The 22,450-nt window shown below is 37.1% G+C and overlaps 1 protein-coding gene across 1 annotated transcript in view; it reads right to left on the bottom strand.

Annotated features, from left to right (window-relative positions):
* Nucleotides 1–6,040: 6,040 nt before the first annotated feature.
* SLC27A6 (solute carrier family 27 member 6) overlaps nucleotides 6,041–22,450 on the bottom strand; it is a 75,031-nt gene continuing 58,621 nt past the window's right edge. Inside the window, exons 6-10 of the mRNA XM_030317416.2 lie at nucleotides 17,258–17,348; nucleotides 13,793–13,991; nucleotides 12,123–12,220; nucleotides 10,830–10,960; nucleotides 6,041–6,624 (exon numbers count right to left, since the gene is read on the bottom strand). Coding sequence (XP_030173276.1) covers nucleotides 6,448–6,624; nucleotides 10,830–10,960; nucleotides 12,123–12,220; nucleotides 13,793–13,991; nucleotides 17,258–17,348 — 696 coding nt within the window. The 3' untranslated portion in view covers nucleotides 6,041–6,447. The remainder of the gene's footprint in view (nucleotides 6,625–10,829; nucleotides 10,961–12,122; nucleotides 12,221–13,792; nucleotides 13,992–17,257; nucleotides 17,349–22,450) is intronic.

The raw sequence follows: 22,450 nt of genomic DNA, 5'->3' as shown, positions 1-22,450 counted from the left end.
CTTCTTTGTTCTGTGTTCAGGCCAAATCTGAGGTAATGGCTGCCTGTTGCCCTAGCTGGGTAGGAGGATGGTGAGGAGACAAGGGGAAGGGAGGAAAAGCTGGTTCCTGGGATAACTAGGAGGTGGATACATATTCAGAGTCTTAGTCTCAAACTTAAAAACACAAGAAAAAGGACAAATGTGTGAGTGAATATTTGGAGGGGAAGCACTTAATTTATGTGGAATTCTTGAAATTACAGGAGTTGTGAATGAAAATAGCTCCACCTGAAAGGGCATAGGATTGAGGCTAGCATAGGAACTTACCTATTCAGGTGAGAGGGAGAAAAGTGTTGGTTAGTAAACCAGCTTTTCAAGGTTTGTGTAGTTTGATTTGTTGTAATTTTTTCTGATAAAAGTTAAATTTTAGATTTTTAAAATGCTATGAGGAATGACAATGGGCTGGGCAGAAAGGAATTCACTCCCATTTTTACAAGTTCTCTTCTGGTCACATGGTGGTTGCAAAATTTTTACCTCAGGAGGGGTGCCTGGCTGGGTCAGTCAGTGGAGCATGTGACTCTTGATCTTGGGGTTATAGTTTCAGACCCGAGTTGGGTGTAGAGATTACAAAAAAAAAAATCTGGGGCTCCTAGGTGGCTCAGTCAGCTAAGCGTCCGACTTCGGCTGAGGTCATCATCTTGCACTTTGTGGGTTCAAGCCCCACATCAGGCTCTGTGCCACAGCTCAGATCCTGGAGCCTGCTTCGGATTCTGTGTCTCCCTCTCTCTCTGCCCCTACCCCGCTTGTGCTCTGTCTCTCAAAAATGAATAAATGTAAAAAAAAATGTTTTTAAATAAAAAATAAATCTTAATTTTTTTTATTTCTGAAAAAAATGAAAAAAAAATAGGGAGAATTTGTCCTTATCATCTTCTCTCCTTCTTGTTGAAGACTTTCAATCCTAAACCTCAGACACTGCCAAATATTATGAAAAGTTGTCTTTCTGTTTTTCTTAAATTTATATATATTTCATTGTTACTGAAGTAATGCTTGTGTTTTGCTAGACAATTGTATTTTTCAACGCACAATATAAATTTTATTCTATACAACAACAAGGAAAGAATCCAGGCACCAGCCCCAAAGGGCCTTATAATCTCCTGTCTAAGAAAATAATCCACTTAGTTCCATGGAGAATAAGATGCCATGATTCCATAAGGGGAATGATATGAAATTGATAACCTGAGCATAGGTCCCCCAGGGACACAGAATGACCCCAACCTATCCTGGGCACTCAGGAAGTATGCTGTCAGCTACTGACACCAGGAGAGCAGCAACCCATACAGAGATATCCTTACTCATGCAATCTATTTTGGCATTTGAAGGCTTATTTAATCCATCTCTTAAAGAATCGTTTACAGAAGGTAATGCATGACAATGTTTATTCTTATAAATTATTTCTTCACGATAACAGCCACATCCAATTTCATTGTCCTTTTCCCCTTCCGGTTATGGCTTAGTACTACTGCTAATAACGTCAGACTTTGTGCTTGACTTACATTTGAACCTGATTTAGCAGCTTTCCTCGAAGTCCCTGATGTGTTTCCTAGTAGATACTGAGCACATCAGGATACTTTCAATGACAGGTAATAGGAACTCCAGTCAAACTAAAGGGACTTCATTGCTTCCCATAACTAAAGGTCTAGATGAAGAACAAATTACTTGAGAGGTCCAATTTGGGATTTTGCTCCATTTCTCTGCAGTGCTCAACTCTACGCTTCTGTATGTGTTTTTTTTTTTTGTTTGTTTGTTTTTTTTTTTAATTTTATTTTTGAGAGAAAGAGAGAGTGCAAGCACGGGTAGGGGCAGAGAGAGAGAGAGGGAGACCCAGCCTGGGAACAGGGTCCACCCAGGCTCTGAGCTGTGAGCACAGAGCCCAAGGCCCGGCTAGAACTCAGGAGCCATGAGGTCATGACGTAGCCAAAGTCCGACACTTAACCAAGTGAGCCACCCAGGCATCCTGTCAATTGCCACATTAATTGTAACACAGCTGCCTTCAACAGTTAGGGCAACTGGCTTCCTCATTCCCCTCTGGCTAGAGAGTGTGGCTTTCCATTGTTCTCTGTTAAAAGTAAGAAAGGACTTTCACGGAAACCCCCAGGAAACTTACCATGGTGCCTCATTAATGAGAATGTGAAACTCATTTCTATTCTTAACAAGCCCACTTAACAAGGGAATATCAACAGCAACTTGTTCTACCCCATAAACTGAGGTCAATTACACAAACCTTATAATTGATAGAAGGAGAAAATCATCATCATCACCATCATCATCAGATAGGTTAAGGAAAGTAAACATACTGGCCTTCATTTATGGACTTCTTTTTCCTATTAGAGACTCCCACCCCTGCATCTTGCCAGTAATACTTTGGTGATCTATTCCCTCAGCATTGAGCTTCACATAGTCTTTTCTGAATTTGTACGCCTAACTCCTTCATTTCCATGCTCCTCCTACAAGCCTTCTCAATCAAGCACACTACCTCTTCCTTGGTTCTGCTAAATAAAGGTGAATGAATATCCTGTATGGTATTCATTCCTGTTTTAACTTGCTGATTGATTGACACTTAGATAGCTTTGTGATGAACAATATGAGGGAATATTATTTGTTACTTATGATCATTGTTGTCATGTCTGGATTATTAAAGTTTGGGAATCCACCTCTTCAGGAATGTAACCCTCTACTAAAATCTTGTTTCCATGGGAAAATGACTGCATTTTTATTATTTCCATTGCCATTAAATCCATTTATTATTTGAATTAGTATATGGCTCTAAACTTAGATACTGGTTTTTCCAAATTAATGTGTTCATTCATTCAGTAAGAATGATATTGCATGATCTAAATCCTGTACATACGAAATAGCCATCTGTTTTTGCAAAATGAAAATTACACACAGTTGTGTATATTCAGTAGGTAGACGCAACAAGCATTTTTTTTATTACTGAGTGTACCCAGAACCTTCACATTTGTTGTCCATTTCATCTTCACAACATTTTTGTAAGATTTATACTTAGAGTTATGGATTTATAACTCCTATTTTACAGGTGAGGCAAATAAAGGTTAGAGAAGTGACTTCCCAAAGGTAACCCAACTAGGTAAGCACTGAGGCTATGAGAGAAGAGAACACAGTAAACCTGACTATAATTACACTTTATTCCTGAGTTTATTTTTTATTTTTTTAATGTTTATTTATTTATTTTGTTTGAGGGAGAGAGAGCTTGAGTAGGAGAGAGGCAGAGCGAGAAGGAGACAGAGAATCCCAAGCAGGCTCTGTGCTACCAGCCGGAGGCTTGAACCCACAAACCGTGAGCAAAACCAAGAGTCGAACGCTTAACCAACTGAGTCACCAAGGTGCCCACTACTCCTGAGTTTAAATAGAAAGTCATAATGCTGGACACTGGACAGCGCAATGTCAAGGTGGCAATGCATTTCCAAGAGCCACATATTAAAAGAATATTTTGGTATGCATTAAACTTCTACATCTGCAGTGTGGGCCAGTAGATATACACCACTGTTTGGGAAATTTTTTAAGAAATAAAAATCACTACAGATTAATAATAAGAAAGATCATCATTTGCTATTCCATAGAGTTTTTAGAACTTGTTAATCTGATATCTCTCTTACACAAAGACAATAATTTTCTTAAAATTGCCCAATATTTTACATTCCGAACCTAGACACAAGCCTATACGTCTCTGGGTCTTTACTGACCTTGACAGTTTTGAGGAGTGCTAGTCAGGTATTTTGGAAAGTGTTCTCATTTGGCATTTTTTGGATGCTTTTTCTCACGATAAGACTGGGGTTATCTGTGGGTTACTGCCCACAGTCTTTTTTTAGTCCAGTGTGAATGACTAAAGGCTAAGAAAAACATATGAGAAAACTGTATTATTGCTTTGTTCTTTTTATATATGAAACTTCTCCCATTTCCCAGAAAAAAATTAATTCCTTTTACTACAAAACCCCATTTGATCTAAATGGCTTTTCATGTTTTCATAGCAGATGCATTGTGATAGCTTCAGATAGTGTTTTCTTCTTGGGTTTAGAGTATGAAGGTAATTAAATAGCAAAATCAGATATTTTGATGTGGATCAAAAACAATTGGCTATTTATAGACTTCCTTTTTATTTTTATGTATTTTTATTTTTTACATTTTTTAAAAAAATTTTTTTATTTTTGGGACAGAGAGAGACAGAGCATGAACGGGGGAGGGGCAGAGAGAGAGGGAGACACAGAATCGGAAACAGGCTCCAGGCTCTGAGCCATCAGCCCAGAGCCCGACGCGGGGCTCGAACTCACGGACCATGAGATCGTGACCTGGCTGAAGTCGGACGCTTAACCGACTGCGCCACCCAGGCGCCCCTACAATTGTTCTTAACAATACATGTGGCCAGCTTCCTTCCCCAAGTTTCTAGATGTTTTGTCTTACTTCCCAACTCTTTAAAAACGTAAATCCTTAGTGTCTTTTGTTTGAAAGGCATTTTGAATGTCATGCAGTCTTATTTTCTTTCTTTTATGTCATGAATTATTTTATGCGCTGATGCAAATTTTTTATAATCAAGAGAAAAGCAGAGAAACTCACTATCTCAATTTGTTACAATTACACAGAGGGCCCATCTTGGTCTTTATATGTATTTTCAATGTGGCTGGAGTTTCTTTTGCCTTTGAAGCAGTTTTCAACTGCTTTATCGTGAGGCTTCGTTTCCCCCATCCTGCTGTTGTTTCTTTGATAATCTGATCCCAGGTATTTTCCACTTTCCAGTAATTTCTGACAATGTTTTATCTACAGAAGACAGACTCTCTTGTCCGCCCCCCCCCATCTTTTAGTGGATTATTGTCTTCATAATATTCTGTCTTTTACTGTAATGGATTTGACAGGAAAGGTGTGGGTAAGGGAGTGAGATGTGTATGCTAAATTCACCATCATGATCTAATCTCCAAAGATTTTAAAGAGGAATTAGTAGAAAAGTGTTCAGATTTATTGCAGTAAAGAGCACCCATAAATTAAAAATATGTACATAAAGGCAAAGCAGTTTTTTAATGGGAAAGGTAAAGAACACCAATCACCAGTATAAAAATTAAATGCTAATTTATTCATTCACTTAATATTTTTTAACAAACAACATTTATCCATTCTCAGATAGTGGGAGAATACACTTATTTAATTCATTCTACTTACCATTTAAAAACTTTTTTTCTCTTTTAAAATTTTTTATTTTTGCAAAATTGATTTTATTTTCTTTTTCGTTTTCCTTATCCTAAAGTTTGGCCTCTTATTTCTATGTTACTTATGGTTAACCTTTACATTTAAAACATATTTCAACCTTATAACCTTTGTTTTTCCAACAATGACAAAAAGGAACTACAAGATCTGCAAATTCTCTTCCAACCAAAATAAGCGTTTTAGCATGGGAGGCAACCTGAGGCAAAGCCAACTTTCCTTCTGGTTGCACAGGGAGCCGGGTTTATGGGCAAAGGAGCTTCCTGCCGAACTCTGCTCCACTTCTCAGTCCAGCTCCACACTCCCCCCTGTGGGAGAAAGCTCACTTTGCTGAGAGCTGTTCATGTGGTTCTAGCTTGAAGCAAACCTTGGAGCTTGGCACTTCCAGACTGAAAGAAGTGCAAGGGTGCTTATTACCCTGTCCTTGCGATAGTGTTCTCAGTTAACAACTCACAAGTCTGCTCACACTCAAAGCCTTTTCCTGCCTCCGATCTTGGGGTTCCTACCTGCATTCTTGTTCTAGTCCATTCTTTGTATCATTAGTGGTTTCTAGAGCTCTGTTGGATTTTATAATGAATTTGATCCCATTTATGCATCTTTCAAAAGTTCCTAAATGTTTCGAGCTTACCAGTTTTCTTGTTTTGCTCTCTCACACTTCTATGTTTCTTCTATCATCTGAATGTGAATTCAAGAGAAGGGCGATAGAAGTGCATATATTTTGGCCAGTCAGCTTCCTCTACTGGAAGTTTATAATTAAAAACATCAGAAAAAAAAAACACCTCAAAACACATACTAATGAAGATGATTTTATTGAGTTTTAGGACAGGGCAGATAAAAATCAAATAATGGAGTAAAAATAAACCCATTTTTCAAAACTAGAAACTAAATATTTAAAAGTACCTTTTTACTAAGTGTCTAAATTGTTACCCACTTATGTATCATTTAGAATCTTTACAACTAAAGCAAATATTAGTTATGCACTAAACCCCAAAATAGGTAAAACAAATAATCAACTAGAGTTTGTTTTGAATTAAAACAAATTAAAGTTCCTACTAAAAGAAAAGCTGCTGCGTATTAAAGAAAATACAGCATATGTTGATTAATGTCCATTCCCTTCCTCCTTTAATGTTAAAGAATCACACTCTCCTCTCTTCTCACCTGTCCTAAGAAAACATATGAAAATCCAATACGTAAAAAATCTTAAAGTTTGACCTCCCCTAACATGATCTGATCATAGAGTTCTTTGCTCAAGGGAACATAAGACTTTTTCAAGTTATCCATGAAATAAAGTGGGTCAGAAATTTTCAGTGGACTAAACCCTTCTTCCACCAAGTGACACTTCTGTAGTTTGAATGTCCCTGTTGTTTCCATCTTCTCCTGTAAAATAATTGCCAGAATTAGTGGAATCATTTAATATTGTCTAAAATATATAAACAAAATATTCAGTAATGAGACTCTAACGTTTAATTATAACACTTTCATAACCATTGACCATCTCTCTATTTACTACTACTAATTCAACATTAGAAATTTTAAAATGCCCTCTAAAACACTGAAATCTTTAGCTCAATTTACCGCTGAGCTTTATTCAACCTGTAAGAATTACGAAAATTGTCGGGTCACCCGGGTGGATCAGTCGGTTGAGTGTCCGAATTTGGCTCAGGTCATGATTCGTGGCTCGTGAGTTCAAGCCCCACAGTGGCTCACTGCTGTCAGTCTGTCAGCAAAGCCCACTTCAGATCCTCTGTCCCCCTTTCTCTGCCCCCCTCACTTGCAGTCTCCCCAAAATAAATATAAAAAAAAAAGAATTATGAAAATCGTCAAAAACTAATTACACTTGATTATAAACCCTCTAAAACACACAGGCTTATCACTTTAATTCACTGTCAGTACATTATGTACAGAGAAAGCTATTAGACACCAAGAAGATAGAAGTTATAAAAGAGAACATTCTATTTCATAAGGCAGAATTCGATAAAAACCAGAAGGGGTAAAGGATGATCTAATACTTGGGTTGCCAAACTCTGCACTAAGGTGCTTTGCAGTATCCCTGGTGAACTTCCAGAGTGTCCAAGGGATATTTTAAATTTTGTAGGTAAACCCTGTGACATCTCAGTCACCACTTGCAAACTACTAGCTCAAGGTAGTTCACAGTTCCTATAGTAGTTTGTGATACATTCTTTCCAATGATGTCATGTCTTTATGAAACAGGGTTTTCAGTGGTCGGCATGATAAAAGGGAAGTACAGCCGAAAATCAATGTGGAACAAAGAATTAGGCTGGTTCTGTTCAGTCTGATCTAATCCCAGGGTTTGAGGAGTTGTATAATGCCCAATTTACATCTCTTTGGTACATCTGGTTATTAAAAAAACACAGCATTTTTTCTTTCATGTTGTATGCATTACTTTTTCAAACAGCAACTAATGTGTTAGATTTATGAATTTGTTTTGACCCAAATACTGAATAAATCAAAGTTTAGGTATTTGCTTGACTGCAGAGTGCCAGGAAATATTTACTGAGACACTATAGATGCCATGAATCTAGAAAATTTCAGAAGCTCTGCTTTAAGGGATTTAAAGGAGATAAAATGGGGGCAGCTGGGTCGCTCAGTCAGTTAAGTATCTGACTTTGGCTCAGGTCACAATCTCACAGTTCGTGAGTTCGGGTCCTGAGTTGGGCTCTGTGCTGACAGCTCAGAGCCTGAAGCCTGCTTCAGATTCTGTGTCTCCCTCTCTGTCTGCCCCTCCCCCAATCCAGCTCTGTCTCTCTCTCTCTCTCTCTCAAAAATAAATAAACATTAAAAAAACACAACAAAAAAAGGAGATAAAATGTAACCCTTTGTGGTTGTTTCAGGCATGGAGAAGGAGCTTGTTTTAAATCAGATGACCACGTAGAGGTCCTTATAAAGGTTCTATGAGTAATATGGCCATTTTTATTCATCCTTCTGAACTAATTCAAGAGTCAAGTTCTCTGTGAATCTCCTTCCCTGACCTCATCCTCACTGTCCCCACCCTTTCCCAATACTGTCATCACAGAATTAGATCTGTGTAGAAACACATACTCTTTTTCTCATTTTTAGAAAATTAGAAGCTCACTGCACTTACACTATTGATGTTCAACCTTAAAAGAAAAAAGGTTTTATAATGTGCCAGGTATATTTCCCCAGATTAGGTAATTTTTCATTAGGTAATGAAAATGGTTTTCATTAGGTAATGAAAATGGTTTAATAAGATCTCATCTAATTATAATATTTTAATTAACATTACTCTTATTCTAACTTATAAAGAATATCACAAATTTTTATTGCTATAAACAATACTTTGAAGAACATCTTTATATATAACATTTGTTCATCTTTGATTATTTTCTAAGGACATATTTCAGGAAATGAAATTACTGAGTCAAAACATGTAAATTCTAAGAGTCTGATTATATACTTACCAAATTGTTTTCTAGATAGATTATAACACCTTGTGTTTCTACAAGGAGAATGAAAGGACCATTTAATTTCATTGTACCCATACTGAGCAATACCATATAAAATTTTTTTTTGTAAATTTATTGGCCAAAAAAGTCATTTTTTAATTTGTGCTAAACGGACTTCGATAAGATTTTATTTTGATAATATAGTTGCTTTATTCATTTTGTCAGAGGTGACCTATGCTTTTTGCTCTGCTTCTATCACATCATTTGTAGGAATTCATTTGTTAAATAAATATTTCGACTGCCAACTATCATGCATTGTAATAAATACTGTAATAAATACAAATACTGTAATAAATATAATAGTCACGGCTCTAGTTCTTTGAGGTGTTTAATGACACTAGAATATTTTCTAAGTTTGTCCAAGACTGATTTAGACTTCTAGAGTAGTTCAAAGCTAAAATATTTCTTCTGCTTCATGAAAGTGAATTGTAAGGTGCCCTAGGGGGAAAATGTTTAAGATATTATTTAATCTATCAACTGTGTACTCCATTATAGTACACTATTTCTAGGGTGGTATGGGGAGGGCCAAGAGTAAGTAGGATATGCTTATAAAAGGGAAAGAATTCTTGTGGTATCAGGAATGCCCATATCTTTTTTTTTTTTTTAATTTTTTTTCAACGTTTATTTATTTTTGGGACAGAGAGAGACAGAGCATGAACGGGCGAGGGGCAGAGAGAGAGGGAGACACAGAACCGGAAACAGGCTCCAGGCTCTGAGCCATCAGCCCAGAGCCTGACGCGGGGCTCGAACTCACGGACCGCGAGATCGTGACCTGGCTGAAGTCGGACGCTTAACCGACTGTGCCACCCAGGCGCCCCAGGAATGCTCATATCTTGACGGCAGTCAATGATGAATGAAGCAACATGGGTGATAAAAGTGTATAGGCCTTAAAACACACACACACACATACACACACACACGCACACATGCACGTGCGAATATAAGTAAAGCAGGAAATTTAATAAGATGGATAGATTGTATCACTGTCTATGTCCAGGTTATAATAGTTTTGAAAAAATGTCACCACTGGAGGAAATCAAGTAATGAGTACACACAGGATCTTTCTGTATTATTTCTCACAACAGCATGTAAGAATGTTATACATTGTAGATCATTCTACAATGATCTCACTAAAAATTCCAGTTGAGAATTGTTCCTTCTGCTTTACATCCACTTACCTTTAGTATTTCAGAGCATTTTAATGAAAATAATCTGAGGCAGTGTATACAAACAGAAAAATAGAAAATTATGTAAATATGTATTTATGACAGTTAAGATGATGTGTCCCACTGGCCAAGTAATGACAGGCCACAAAGATGCTCAACAAATGCTTTAAAGATGAATATGAGGCCATCAATTGCTCCCCTAGGAATGTAACAGTGATACGACAAATGTATCCAGAAAAGCTCTATGTGATTGGATGTTAAGAGGTGATAAGTATGAGCTTTGCGTTCACAATACTAAATACATGAATGGCTGAATAAATGGGCAAGCAAAATGATAAAGTAGCTAAGTAAATTTTCTTTTTACTGTTTTTTATTCTAATAACCTAAGAAGAGAATGTCCAGCTCTCAAAACAAATACATTCAGAAATCCCTAAAGGTATAAAGTCCCAGAGGGAGGGTAGACAGAAGGAGATAAAAATTAAAAGCAGAATTGCTTAAAGCCATTTGCTTTTAGGCTCTGCACACATCCTGCAGACACCTTGAGGTCAGCTTGGTGGAACATAATTTTAGGCACAGAGCACCAAACGTCTTCACAAGGCTTGGGTGAGACGTAGTTTTGGCTTGAAACCATCTCTGAGGTCTTGAGTGAAGAGGCACAAAACGATCCCATAATGAGGACAAAGACAAAGACATCCTAGCATTTCATCACACTCCCTTCTATAATTAGGCTTCGAACATGGCATAAATTAGCATCCTAATGATTTTCAGTGTTCTTGAGATTTTCTAATAGAAATAAAGTGCTCACAATATCTAAAAGATAAAATATTATTTTGTAAGTAGACCATCTCCTGGATTCCTGCTCTTGTAGTTCAGTTGAGTCTTTACCCAAGTACAATTACCTGAATTCTTAAAGGTCAAGCAGTAAGATTACCTGAATTCTTAAAAATCTTGGGCAGGCATAAGCTGGTAGAAAAGATACAACTTGTTCATAAACTTTCTCCAAGTCTAAGGACTTATTTGGTTTTAAAGTAATAGAAGCCATTCCTGCTTTTCCTTCATAATCTGAAAAAAAAGTTGGAAATAGCATTAATTTTACAGGTACTAGGTGATTTTTAAAACGGTCCTGTTAATTATATACTAATTGTTGCAAATAGGGACATTAATCGTGTCACAGCAATAACAATGCAACAGTAGCATAAATGAGTGGGTCCTTCCTGGAGCATATGATTTGCTCCCCAGAAATAAGTTATAAACAGGGAACGGTAGACTCTATTCTTAATCATCCACACCACGAAAATGAAATAGATGGGGTGGAAAACACCATAAATAACCCCTAGTTTACATCCTACAACCATTAATGTAAAATATTAAGAGGAGACATTTATTTACTGGTGAATATATTCCAGAAATATATCCATGTTAAGAGTCAATGCAAAAAAAAAAATAAAAATAAAAGACAACATTGTTTTCAAATTTAAAAACTAGACTGTCATTTCCATAACTAATTACACAGATCACTTACTGCTGATCATGCCACCTATGGATTTTTCCAGGGAATCAGAATCTCCTATAGCTTTCCTCCAGCACCCAATGTCTGTTAGAGTAAATATCCCCTCCTCTGCCCCCCATTTAATACTCCCTCATGTGTCCTGGGCACCTACAAACATTAGTTGGAAAACACTGTTGTTTATCAAAACAGCACAGAAGAGCAAAGGGGCATAGCTATCCTCTAATTCCAACTTGGTAACTTTTCTTTGCCATTTTCGCCATCATGAGAAATCCTCTTCTGCATACTTTCAAAGATAAATGAGGCCAAACAGACTTTAAAATTATTTTTGAAGAAGACTCAACTTAGCTACAAGTCAGTGTCATAAAACATTTAAACTAGAACATGTCCACGTTTAGTAGCATGTATAAACTCTAGTCATAAAGAGAACAATAATAAACTATGGAAGAGCTGTAACTATTTTCGAGCAGTGAGTCACTGACCAGAGTTTCCAAGCTTTACCTAAAAATACACACATACATTAAAATTAAGTTGGTACCTGATGGGACCATGAAATTTGTTAGCCTGGTCTAGAGTCACTTGCCAAGACAAGACTAAGCTACTTATTTTAATTGATAAAAAAAATGAAATGTGGCATTAGTAAGATCATTGCAGAAGTGAAGAAATGTGGCACATTCTATTCGGAGAACTCTTCCCAAACCTGAATTATATTCATACCTGGCACCACCACCCCATACACGTTTGTTTCCTGTATGAAATCCAACATTCCAATAACATCAGCAACCTCTGTGGTTGCAACATTTTCTCCTTTCCACCTAAATGAAAGAAAGAAGTTCTGATTAATACACCTATATTTGAAGAAGTAGGTACCCAGTTTTAGTTTTAGTGCCTTGTACGTGGCTCCGTGCCAGTACCTAGTAACTGAACACAATGGCAGATTTCAGAACGAACGGAAGGCATTTGTAAGGCATTTGTAAGGGAGCACACTGTTGACAAGTCAACAAAACCGGAATCAGTGTTTTAGTGAAAATTACTTTATCTGTGTTTCATTGGTAGAAACTGGTTACTGTAAAGTGTTTTTTGGTAATATGTCATAAAAGGAAAAGAATGATAAACCCCTCTTTATTTATGAGATGTATTAACAGTTCAGTACAAAACATTCCCTGTCTCCAATGACAGAGATAGAAAAAAATGAAAGGAAAGCTATAGTGGCCTCTCCACGTACCGACCCCCTTCAGCTTCTAGGGATTAACCCCTTTGGTTCCCTGAATGCCAAAGAATATTCTATTTCAGTTAAAATAATTTTACGTATGGTGAGCACATAACGTGGTACCAGAAGGTGAGGAAGTAAGAAGTATGACTCATTTATTCATTCAAACATGTTTCTGAATGTCACCTGTATGTTCTTCACTGTTCTATAGTCATAGACCATGACTAATAATTTCATAAGCCCAAAATAATCTTAAGGAATTAAGAAAGAAATGTAAAAAAGATAAATTTGGCCCTTTCACTGTTTTTATCATTAGGTCAAGAATTAGACCATATTTGACCAGATTGGTTTCTGTTTCAACCCTGCCATTTAAACACCCAGAGTGGATAAAGTCAAATATAATAAAAATAAGTTCAGAGGAGATATATACACACACACACACATATACATATAATATTTTATATATATTATATAAACATATATATTTTTATATATCTTATATATTTATATATTTATATTTATATATTTTATTTATATTTATTTATTTTAAATATATATTATATAAATATATAAATTTATTTATTTATAAATATAAATATATTTTTATTTATTTATATATTAAATATTTATATATTATATATTTTATATATTATATATATTATATTTTATACATATATGAATGTCTAAATATGTCTAAAATGTCTAACGTTTATTTATTTTTGAGAGAAACAGAGATAGAACGTGAATGGGTTAGGGGCAGAAAGAGAGGAAGACACAGAATCTGCAGCAGGCTCCAGGCTCCGAGCTGTCAGCACAGAGCCGGACGTGACAGCTCGACAAGCTGTGACATCATGAAGTGAGCCGAAGTTGGACGCTCAACCCACTGAGCCACCCAGGCGCCCCTGTCTATTTTATATTCTAACAAAAGGAGCTCACTGATTTTGACCACACTGATTCATTAAAGTAATGATAAAAATTGACATCAAGATTTAACTTACGTTTCAATCTAACAACAGATGGTCCATGAATTTTTAAATGAGGAGACATTATTGAGATAAAAAGCGCTCTGTCTGCCCTGAAGGTAAAGACCAGGGCGTCTAGAATGTTTCCATAGAGCCTTGCTTAGAGCACGGTTCACAGTCACAGAACCAGCAGTACAACCGATGTTATTTCATACCTGAAAGTGTCTCCAATACGGTCCCAAAAATAAAGGAAATTCTCCTGATCTTGGACCATTAAATCTCCTGTGTTAAAGTAAACATCTCCCTTCTTAAAAACATCACAAAGCAGTTTCTTTTCTGTGTGCTTCTTATTCCCAGCATAACCAAAAAAGGGATTATTCTCAGTCACTCGAGAAATGAGAAGTCCAGGTTCTCCTGGGAGAGAAAAGCATTTTTCAGTGATTGGATTAAAACGATTATTACACATATCATGCACGTACTTAAATGGTATCTGACCAACACAACCAGGGTTGCCGATCTTCCTCTGAACTTATTTTTATTATGTTTGACCTCAGGCACTCTGGGTGTCTGCATCCAGCATATCCTTTCACAGACTGCCACAGACACAAATTACTTTGGAAAAACTAACAAAAAAGGAAAGCGAATGCCAACAAAACCATATTAAATTTATTTTACATCCTGCATGGATGACCAAAGGCTACTTTTCTTTTATGTTAACTAGATTTTAACACTAAGAATAATGACAACCCTATAAATAACCACAATAATAATGTTAATAAGATTATGACTGTAGCGGTGTTTACTGAGCATTTACTATGTAGCAAGCCCCATGAGCCCCTTGCAAATGCTAGCTTGTTTTTTCCTCACAGAAATCCTTTGAAATTGATCATTAAAATTCCTATTTCACAGGGAAGAAAAGGCCCAGAAGGGTGAAGTAAATTACCAAAGACCAACAGATGAACAGGAATGGACCCAGAACTCAAATGTAAGTCTAGGATTCTGCAGCAAGGTTTCTGTTCACTACTATCTCTGGTCTAGAAGTTATTAGAAGTTTAAGAAAATGTTTTATTCTTATTGGATGTTGTCTGGAAATCCTCAATGGGCAAGAGACAAGGCATAAAAGTTATTAGTATTACTTAGAAACATTATCTGAAAAAAATTTTCGATCAGATTTACTCAAATTGATCAGGATTTTGCCCAGCAAGCTGCGCGGTAAAAAACTACTTCTATGAGAATGATAGAAGACTAAGGGAAGCAGCAATCACTGCCTGAAAAAAAATTTTTTTAAATGTCTATTTAGTTTTTCAGAGAAAGAGCGGGGAAGGGGCAGAGAGAGGGAGACAGGATCCAAAGTGGGCTCTGTGCCGAGAGCAGAGAGCCCGATGCAGGGCTCAAACTCATGAACCGTGAGATCATGAGTTGAGATGTGAGATCATGACCTGAGCCGAAGTCAGACGCTTAACAGACTGAGCCACCTAGCTAGGCACCCCTGTCCCAGAACATTCTAAGGCCATTGTTGACTTCCTGTGAAGAGAGGCAACATCCACATGATTGATTAGACGGGGTTAATTCCAGCACATTGTAGAGTGATTTATATCATTTTAACATTCTCTGTTCAACTCTCATTGCTTCCACTCATTCTGGACATCCTGGCTTCCAAAGATATACACCAGTGGCAAAGCCATGCCTGCTCTACTACAGAAAAGTCTCCTGGTTGTCACTGTCATCAGTGACACCTCCATCATCATCATGGCCACTGCTACACTTTCTGAGCATTTTCTGGGTACCAGTCGTTATTCTGAGCACTTTATTTTATGTATCCCATTTGAGTCTCATCACAAACCTATAACACAAGCCCTCATATTATCTCCATTTTAGAGGTGAAGAAACCGAGAAAGAGAAAGTAATTTGCCCAGTGTCACATATTTGCCAAATGTTGGAGATGGTTTTTTTTAACCAGGTTCATCTGACTTCTAAGCCTGTCTTCCATCACATATTCCTTCAGTCTACATATCCTCTATTTCAGAAATTTCCAAGCTTCTCTTATTTCCCTTAGAATTTATGTTCTTCTTTTTTTCTTCAAGACACAGGCTTATAGTTTCTTCCCTGACAATTAATTATTACAAATGCTTAAAAAGATCATAGTGTTTCTTCTATCTGTTCTAGGCAAATGTATGCAAGGCAAAATACCATTAATAGAAAAAAATACTGAGTAATTCATAATGAGAATTGCAAAACACTAAAGCAGATGTTTGGGGACAATCTGCTTTTTAAAAAACCCTGAGTTTACATAAGCAGTTCTGGGATTCAAGTTCCAATGTCAGATACGATTGTAATTGTAATAAGTAAAATACACCAGGAGTGCTTGGCTGGCTTGCTTGGTAGAGCGTGTGACTCATAATCTTGAGGTTGTGAGTTTGAGTCCCATGTTGGGTACAGAGATTACTTAAACAAATAAAATTGTAAAATAAATAAATAAAATAAAACAAAACACACTAGTTAAGTGTGTGTATAGTTTAGAAATGGCTTTTTTTCTTGGACACAGCTTATAGAGTTGAATTAGGGAAAGATATTTTATAGATGCCCTTAGGCTTGAAATTCAGAGGAGAAGGAAATTTGTGTTTTAATAGATAATGCTTATATTTTTCCCAAGCTTTCAGCTACCAGAACAAACCAACCGACCAGGCTTGCAACCTTTATCTCCACATTTGAAGTAACAATTTAAATGAAATCATCTCTGAAATGTAGTCCAAGCATATTCTGAGGCGGCAAAAAGTAATTTTGGCCTGATTTATTCAGACTGAATGTCTAAACAATTCCAAATGCACATATCTACATTTAAATTCCTAGACTGATTATATGCAGCAGCAAGTTAATTGGGGCACTTGCTTTTATTAACATGTCTAACCAAAAATCATCATAAAGTCCTCCTTGGGGGAGGAGGGAAGCAAGAGGGAGAAGAGAAGTGGGGAGGTAGCAACCCACATGCCAGGCTCTCAGTAGGGTTCTACATCTATCATCTCATGTAATTGTGAACAATAACTTCATAAATAAATATTGTCACCTCTACTCTACATATGAAGAAAATAATCTCAGCCTGAGTGGCCTGCCCAGAGTTGGACAGTTTCTAAGCGTGAGAGCCCACATTTAAATCGAAGTCTGCCTGACTTTCCATTATACCTAGAATGATAACTAGGGCATTGTTTTTCATATTATATCTTAGTCATATGGGACATTAGTGCCACTATTACAGCTAGACATGGTGGACTGAGAAAAATATAAGCCCAGGAGTGCCTGCATGGCTCAGTTGGTTAAGCATCCAACTCTTGATTTCAGCTTAGGTCATGATCTCACAGTAGTAAGACTGAGCCCTTCATCAGGCTCCACTCTCTCTCCTTCTCTCTCTGCCACTCCTCTGCTTGCTCTCCTTCTCTCAAAATAAACATTTTTAAAAAAAGGAAATATGAGCGCAATAGTAATGTGTTCTAAATTTCAATATCTTACTGAGTGACTCATCTGGGATCCCTAACATCTAATAATTAAACTCTTCTCCCTGCACTGAAATTCCAAACAAGTCTCATCACATATTAGTAAAAGCCATTCATTCTAAATTCAGTAGTAATTAAACAGAAATTCAGAAACATTGCCTGAGGGGACGTGGTCAAACACAAGAATCTTACCTTTTTTCACAGGAATACACCAGCCCTGTTCATTTCTAATGGGTTCATCTTTCTGAACATCATACTTTATCAAGTCAAAAGTGAATAAAAGCTGCCAAAACAAAATTAAACACACAATAAAGACAAAAACAACAACAAAATATTCATTTGTGCAGTGACATCTACCGGTTATGGACTTTTTGTTCTGTCAGTTGAAATAAAGAATGAGAATGTAGATTTATTACTATAAGTCAACTTTACTGAAAAAAAATTAACTATGTATTTGAAACTCAAAACTGAAGGCAATAGTAAATAGCACTTGTATACTGGTATTTACTTCAATTTCATTTTATGTTGCACATTATCTTAGGAAAATTTAATTTTATTCTTTATTCCTCAATGACATATTCTACTAACTCCAGGTAAGAGGAACACTTCTTGCCTTCTCCTTTAGAAATCATTCAGAAACAGCCTTTGAAATAAAAGTTTTAATAGAACTAAAATGTCAACTATGTGAATGCAAGGATTTTGTTGTCTACTTTAAATTTACAATCCCTTGAAAAAGGAGGGATCAGATGCCTAAAAAATACTTATTTGACACGGACTTTGAACTTTTTCCCTAGGCCTTTCACCTTAATGTCCTTAAACTAACTCAGTACCTCTGTGCACTCATGTGCTATGAGATGGTAAATTGGTAGAACACACTCACCAGATTGGGAAGCAAGCTAATTGGACATCTCTCCTTGTCCCCAAATATTTCCAGCTACCCTGCTCTTGTAATGTCCATGTTACCATGCCACGCGGATTCACAATCCACTAACGTGTGAATTATATATATATTTATATATATAAGGAATATATATATATATAGATTTATATATATTTATATATATAAGGAATATATATATATAGATTTATATATATTTATATATATAAGGAATATATATATATATAGATTTATATATATATATATATATATATATATATATATATATATATATAAGGAAACTGAGGTTTTCCTGATCCATTAAACAATCTTATTAAGGAGAACTAGAAAATGGTAAGCTAAGATGGAGATAATAAAAGGAGGTAAGAAAAAATAATAAGGAAGGACACAGAGAAGACAGAGACCAAGAGGAGGAGAAACAAAATGAACAAATATAGAACAAGTAAGTGGGAAAAGATTAATAAAATTAGTGAGGTAAATGTATTATTTACAAAAAAATTTTTTTAATGTTTATTTACTTTTCAGAGAGAGAGAATACACACACACAAGCAGGGGAGGGACAGAGAGAGACACACACAGAAGCCGAAGCAGGCTCCAGCTCTGAGCTGTCAGCACAGAGGCTGACACAGGGCTCAAACTCATAAACCATGAGATCATGACCAGAGCCGAAGTTGAACGCTTAACGGACTGAGGCACCCAGGCACCCCGAGATAAATGTATTATTTATCATTGAAGACTAGACACAAACATTTGTTTTTGTTTTTTAAGTTTATTTATTTATTTTGAGAGAGTGAGAAATAAAGCACACGAGCTGGGGAGAGGCAGAGAGAGAGGGAGAGAGAGAGAATCCCAAGCAGGCTCTGTGCTGCCAGCATAGAACCTGATGTAGGGCTCGAACTCATGACACCATGAGGTCATGATCTAAGCCAAAGTCAGGAGCCGGAAGCTTAACTGACTGAGCCACCCAGGCACCCCTATTTTTAATGTCAGTAAAATCCACATGTAATTAGAATCACAATTCATTACTTGTGATGAATATAACTGACACCAACTCATGTTGATTGAGTGCCTACTGCATGTCAGACACTGCTACAAGCTGAAGAACAGCATTTAATTTAATGGGATAATTTAATTAATATTATCCCATTTTAAGATGTGGGTCAATGAGAGAGGAGGCAAAACAAAATATATTGTAATTCTAGACATAAAGATTCTTTATTAAAAGACAAGCTTGCATCTTGTTGGTCTTCGTCTGTAATTGGGATAACAGCTTTCTGGCCACTTGCCTAATGACTGGTAAAAGGAGAGATTCCAGAAGTTCCGGAACTGCATTTATCATTTTGATCAAACAGGAAGAGCGCCCTTGTTCATTACCAATCTCCTTTAACATGTTTTATAGTTTGAAAACTTTGCTCAGGAGCTGATGATATCAGCATTAGTGTTGTTTCTTTCAGATTAATTGATCAACCACATTCATGGATGCGATTCATTCTACACCAAACCACTGTGCCTGTTGTCACATATAGGGGACTTGCAGGTCACAAATTGGGTAATTTTATCATACGAATGAAATTTAAATATATCGCAGCATCTTGAGATGGTCTGGGTCTGAGTATTAAGTTTCAGCTAGAGGGATTTCTATTTTTTTCTTGCCTTTGAGATTCCACACGATTACAAAAATGGCTGTGTTATAATAACACAAATAAAAGTAAATAAATCCCCACCTTTTAAAAAAAATTTTAAGCTTATTTTATTTATTCACTCAGAGAGAGAGAGAGAGAGAGAGAGAGAGAGAGAAAGAACAGCGGGGGAGGAGCAGAAAGAGAGGGAGAGAGAATCCCAAGCAGGCTCTGCACTGTCAGCGCAAAGCCCAATGTGGGGCTGGAACTCACGAACTGCAAGATCATGACCCGAGCTGAAGGCAGGCGCTTAACTGACTGAGCCACCCAGGCACCCCACATCCCCACTTTAATATCCCGATTGTATATGCGCACACACAGGTATAGGTATGCGTGTCAAGAGCAGAGCTGCACGGGATCGCATTCATAACAGACTAGGTAAACGGATCCCCAGCACTGTGAAGCACACACCTGGGGGCTGTACACAGTGCCTCAGAGTTCCCATACATGTCCGCATGCTTTTGTCTATTCATATCTGTACATTTAGAAGCTGGAAAGGAAATACAAAACTCATTGCCTCTGTTAATCGGTTATGTTTATCTTGTTTGTTTTCTGCCTTCCCCAATAGAATATAACCTGCACATCAACAGGAAACTATGTCCACTGTGTTCAATGGGTTCACAGGGTGAGGCATACTGACAAATTTTAATAGACTGTATAAAGGAGTTCATTTGATGAGCATCATTACAAATGTGTTTAAATTGATAGAGAGAAAGGTAGGAAACTGATTAATAAAATATACTCTCTGACAAATGAAACCATATCATTTTAGGAAGTGAAACCAATTTAAATTTCCTTGAGTTTAACCAATGAAAATGGAGCTCAAGTTAAATTACAGTGTTCCTTTAGTGTAAAAGATATCAGTCCCTGTGAAGTAAAGAATTTAACCTTAACTGCAGAAGTTAACCGGAGGTCTGGCTTTCACTCTCAGCTTCTGGCAGATAATCTCTATGCCCCTCCAATGCCATGGCCAACAGTATGTTTGTTAGCCTCAGGCTGTTCGGCATGTGGATAGTGACAATACGAGTTAGATTTAGTGTCTGAACCACACTGATAATGCGATGTAGGGGCGGGGCCTTGGGTCCCCTAGCTTGACCTCTTGAGGGATTGGAGATGGAGGTTAGCCCCAGAAGCAGCCAACTACATTTAAATGTGGACGTCAAGGCTGGTGAGTTTCCCTAGCTGGCAATACTCCATGTACATTGTCACCTGTCAATTCCAGGAGAGTAATGCCATCCTGTCTCCACAGGAAAGGAGTAGAAGCCTTTGCATTTGGTGCCCTGCTGATTCTGCCCCATTGCTTCTTCCTCCGTCTGATTTTAATCTGTATCCTTTAGATCCTTTAGATGTAATAAATGGTAATTATTATGCATAACAGCTTTCTGTGAGTTTTGTGAGTACTTAGTGAATTATTGAACCCAAAGGGGGCTTTAGGGACTTCATAACTACAAGTGCTGTCAGAGGTAAGGGAGGGCTTGTATGGATTATTGCCTAACTTCATAGTTAGCTAAATTTCCTAGTCCATAAAAAACACCTACTTTTAGGGCACCTGGGCGGCTCAGTTGGTTAACCAACTGACTCTTGGTTTTGGCTCAGGTCACGATTTCATAGTTCGTGGGATCAAGCCTCGCATTGGGCTCTGGGCTCTCAGCACGGAGCCTGCTTGGGAGTCTCTCTCTTTGCCCCTCCCCCACTCTTCCTCTCTCTCTCTCTCTCTCTCTCTCTCTCTCTCAAAATAAATAAACTTAAAAAAATGCCTACTTTCGGGTCGCCTGGATGGCGCAGTCGGTTAAGCGTCCGACTTCAGCCAGGTCACGATCTCGCGGTCCGTGAGTTCGAGCCCCGTGTCAGGCTCTGGGCTGATGGCTCAGAGCCTGGAGCCTGTTTCCGATTCTGTGTCTCCCTCTCTCTCTGCCCCTCCCCCGTTCATGCTCTGTCTCTCTCTGTCCCAAAAATAAATAAACGTTGAAAAAAAAATGCCTACTTTTAAGATAATAAAAAAGTTTAAAGACATGTGAAGGAGCCTTTTATTTACACTGTATTTATGGACTTACTATGTAAGATGAAAGAATTAGCACTTGTGTTTCGGCCTCTGCTCCCACCCAATTCCCATCATTGTTAGTGCTATAATTATTTTTATATTTTCAGGATTTATACTTCCATTCCATCTATAAACATAATTTGGAGCTGTTCAATCTTCTATATTTAAATGGATTCAATCAATGCTGTTAACTGAAGGTGATTCCTTCATTTCTAAGTTCTGTTTTATCTTCAGGATGACTGGACATTTTCACTAAGTGAGTTTGATAAAGTACCGCGTTCCTGTAAATACATGGGTGTTATAGTCTCTGATTTCTTAACTTTTTGAGAACACCTCTTTAGACTCAAAGAACAATGGGGTCAGAAGTAAAATTCTTTGGTGAATACATTACTTTGTTTTTTTGTTTCTTTCTGGCATTGAGTGTTTTGTCCTCATTTTGAGAGAAGCCTGAGCTGTTTCACATCTTCAACCTACAGTTTGTACAACCTTTGTTTTCTCTGCCTCAGCATCTCCTTAGAGATCTTTAATTCGTGTTCAGTAATTTCAACAGCATATATTTTTCTGATGATCATCCTGCATTAAGTTATTTGTTCCTGGAACACAATGTGCTCTTTTGCTAAAGATTCAAGTCTTTAAGGAAGTTTTCCTCTATTAGGTTTCAAATAAGAGTCTTCTCTTTACTTTTCTTTTTCTGCAGGGACACCAATTAGCACATGTCAGATAACTGTCTATGTTTCCAAAATCTTTCTAATTTATTTTGTATTCCT

The sequence above is a fragment of the Lynx canadensis genome, chromosome A1 (genome assembly GCF_007474595.2).
Source record: "Lynx canadensis isolate LIC74 chromosome A1, mLynCan4.pri.v2, whole genome shotgun sequence".
NCBI lineage: Eukaryota > Metazoa > Chordata > Mammalia > Carnivora > Felidae > Lynx > Lynx canadensis.
The sequence above is the reverse complement of the archived record's forward strand: the minus strand, read 5'-3'. Positions and strand labels throughout refer to the sequence as shown.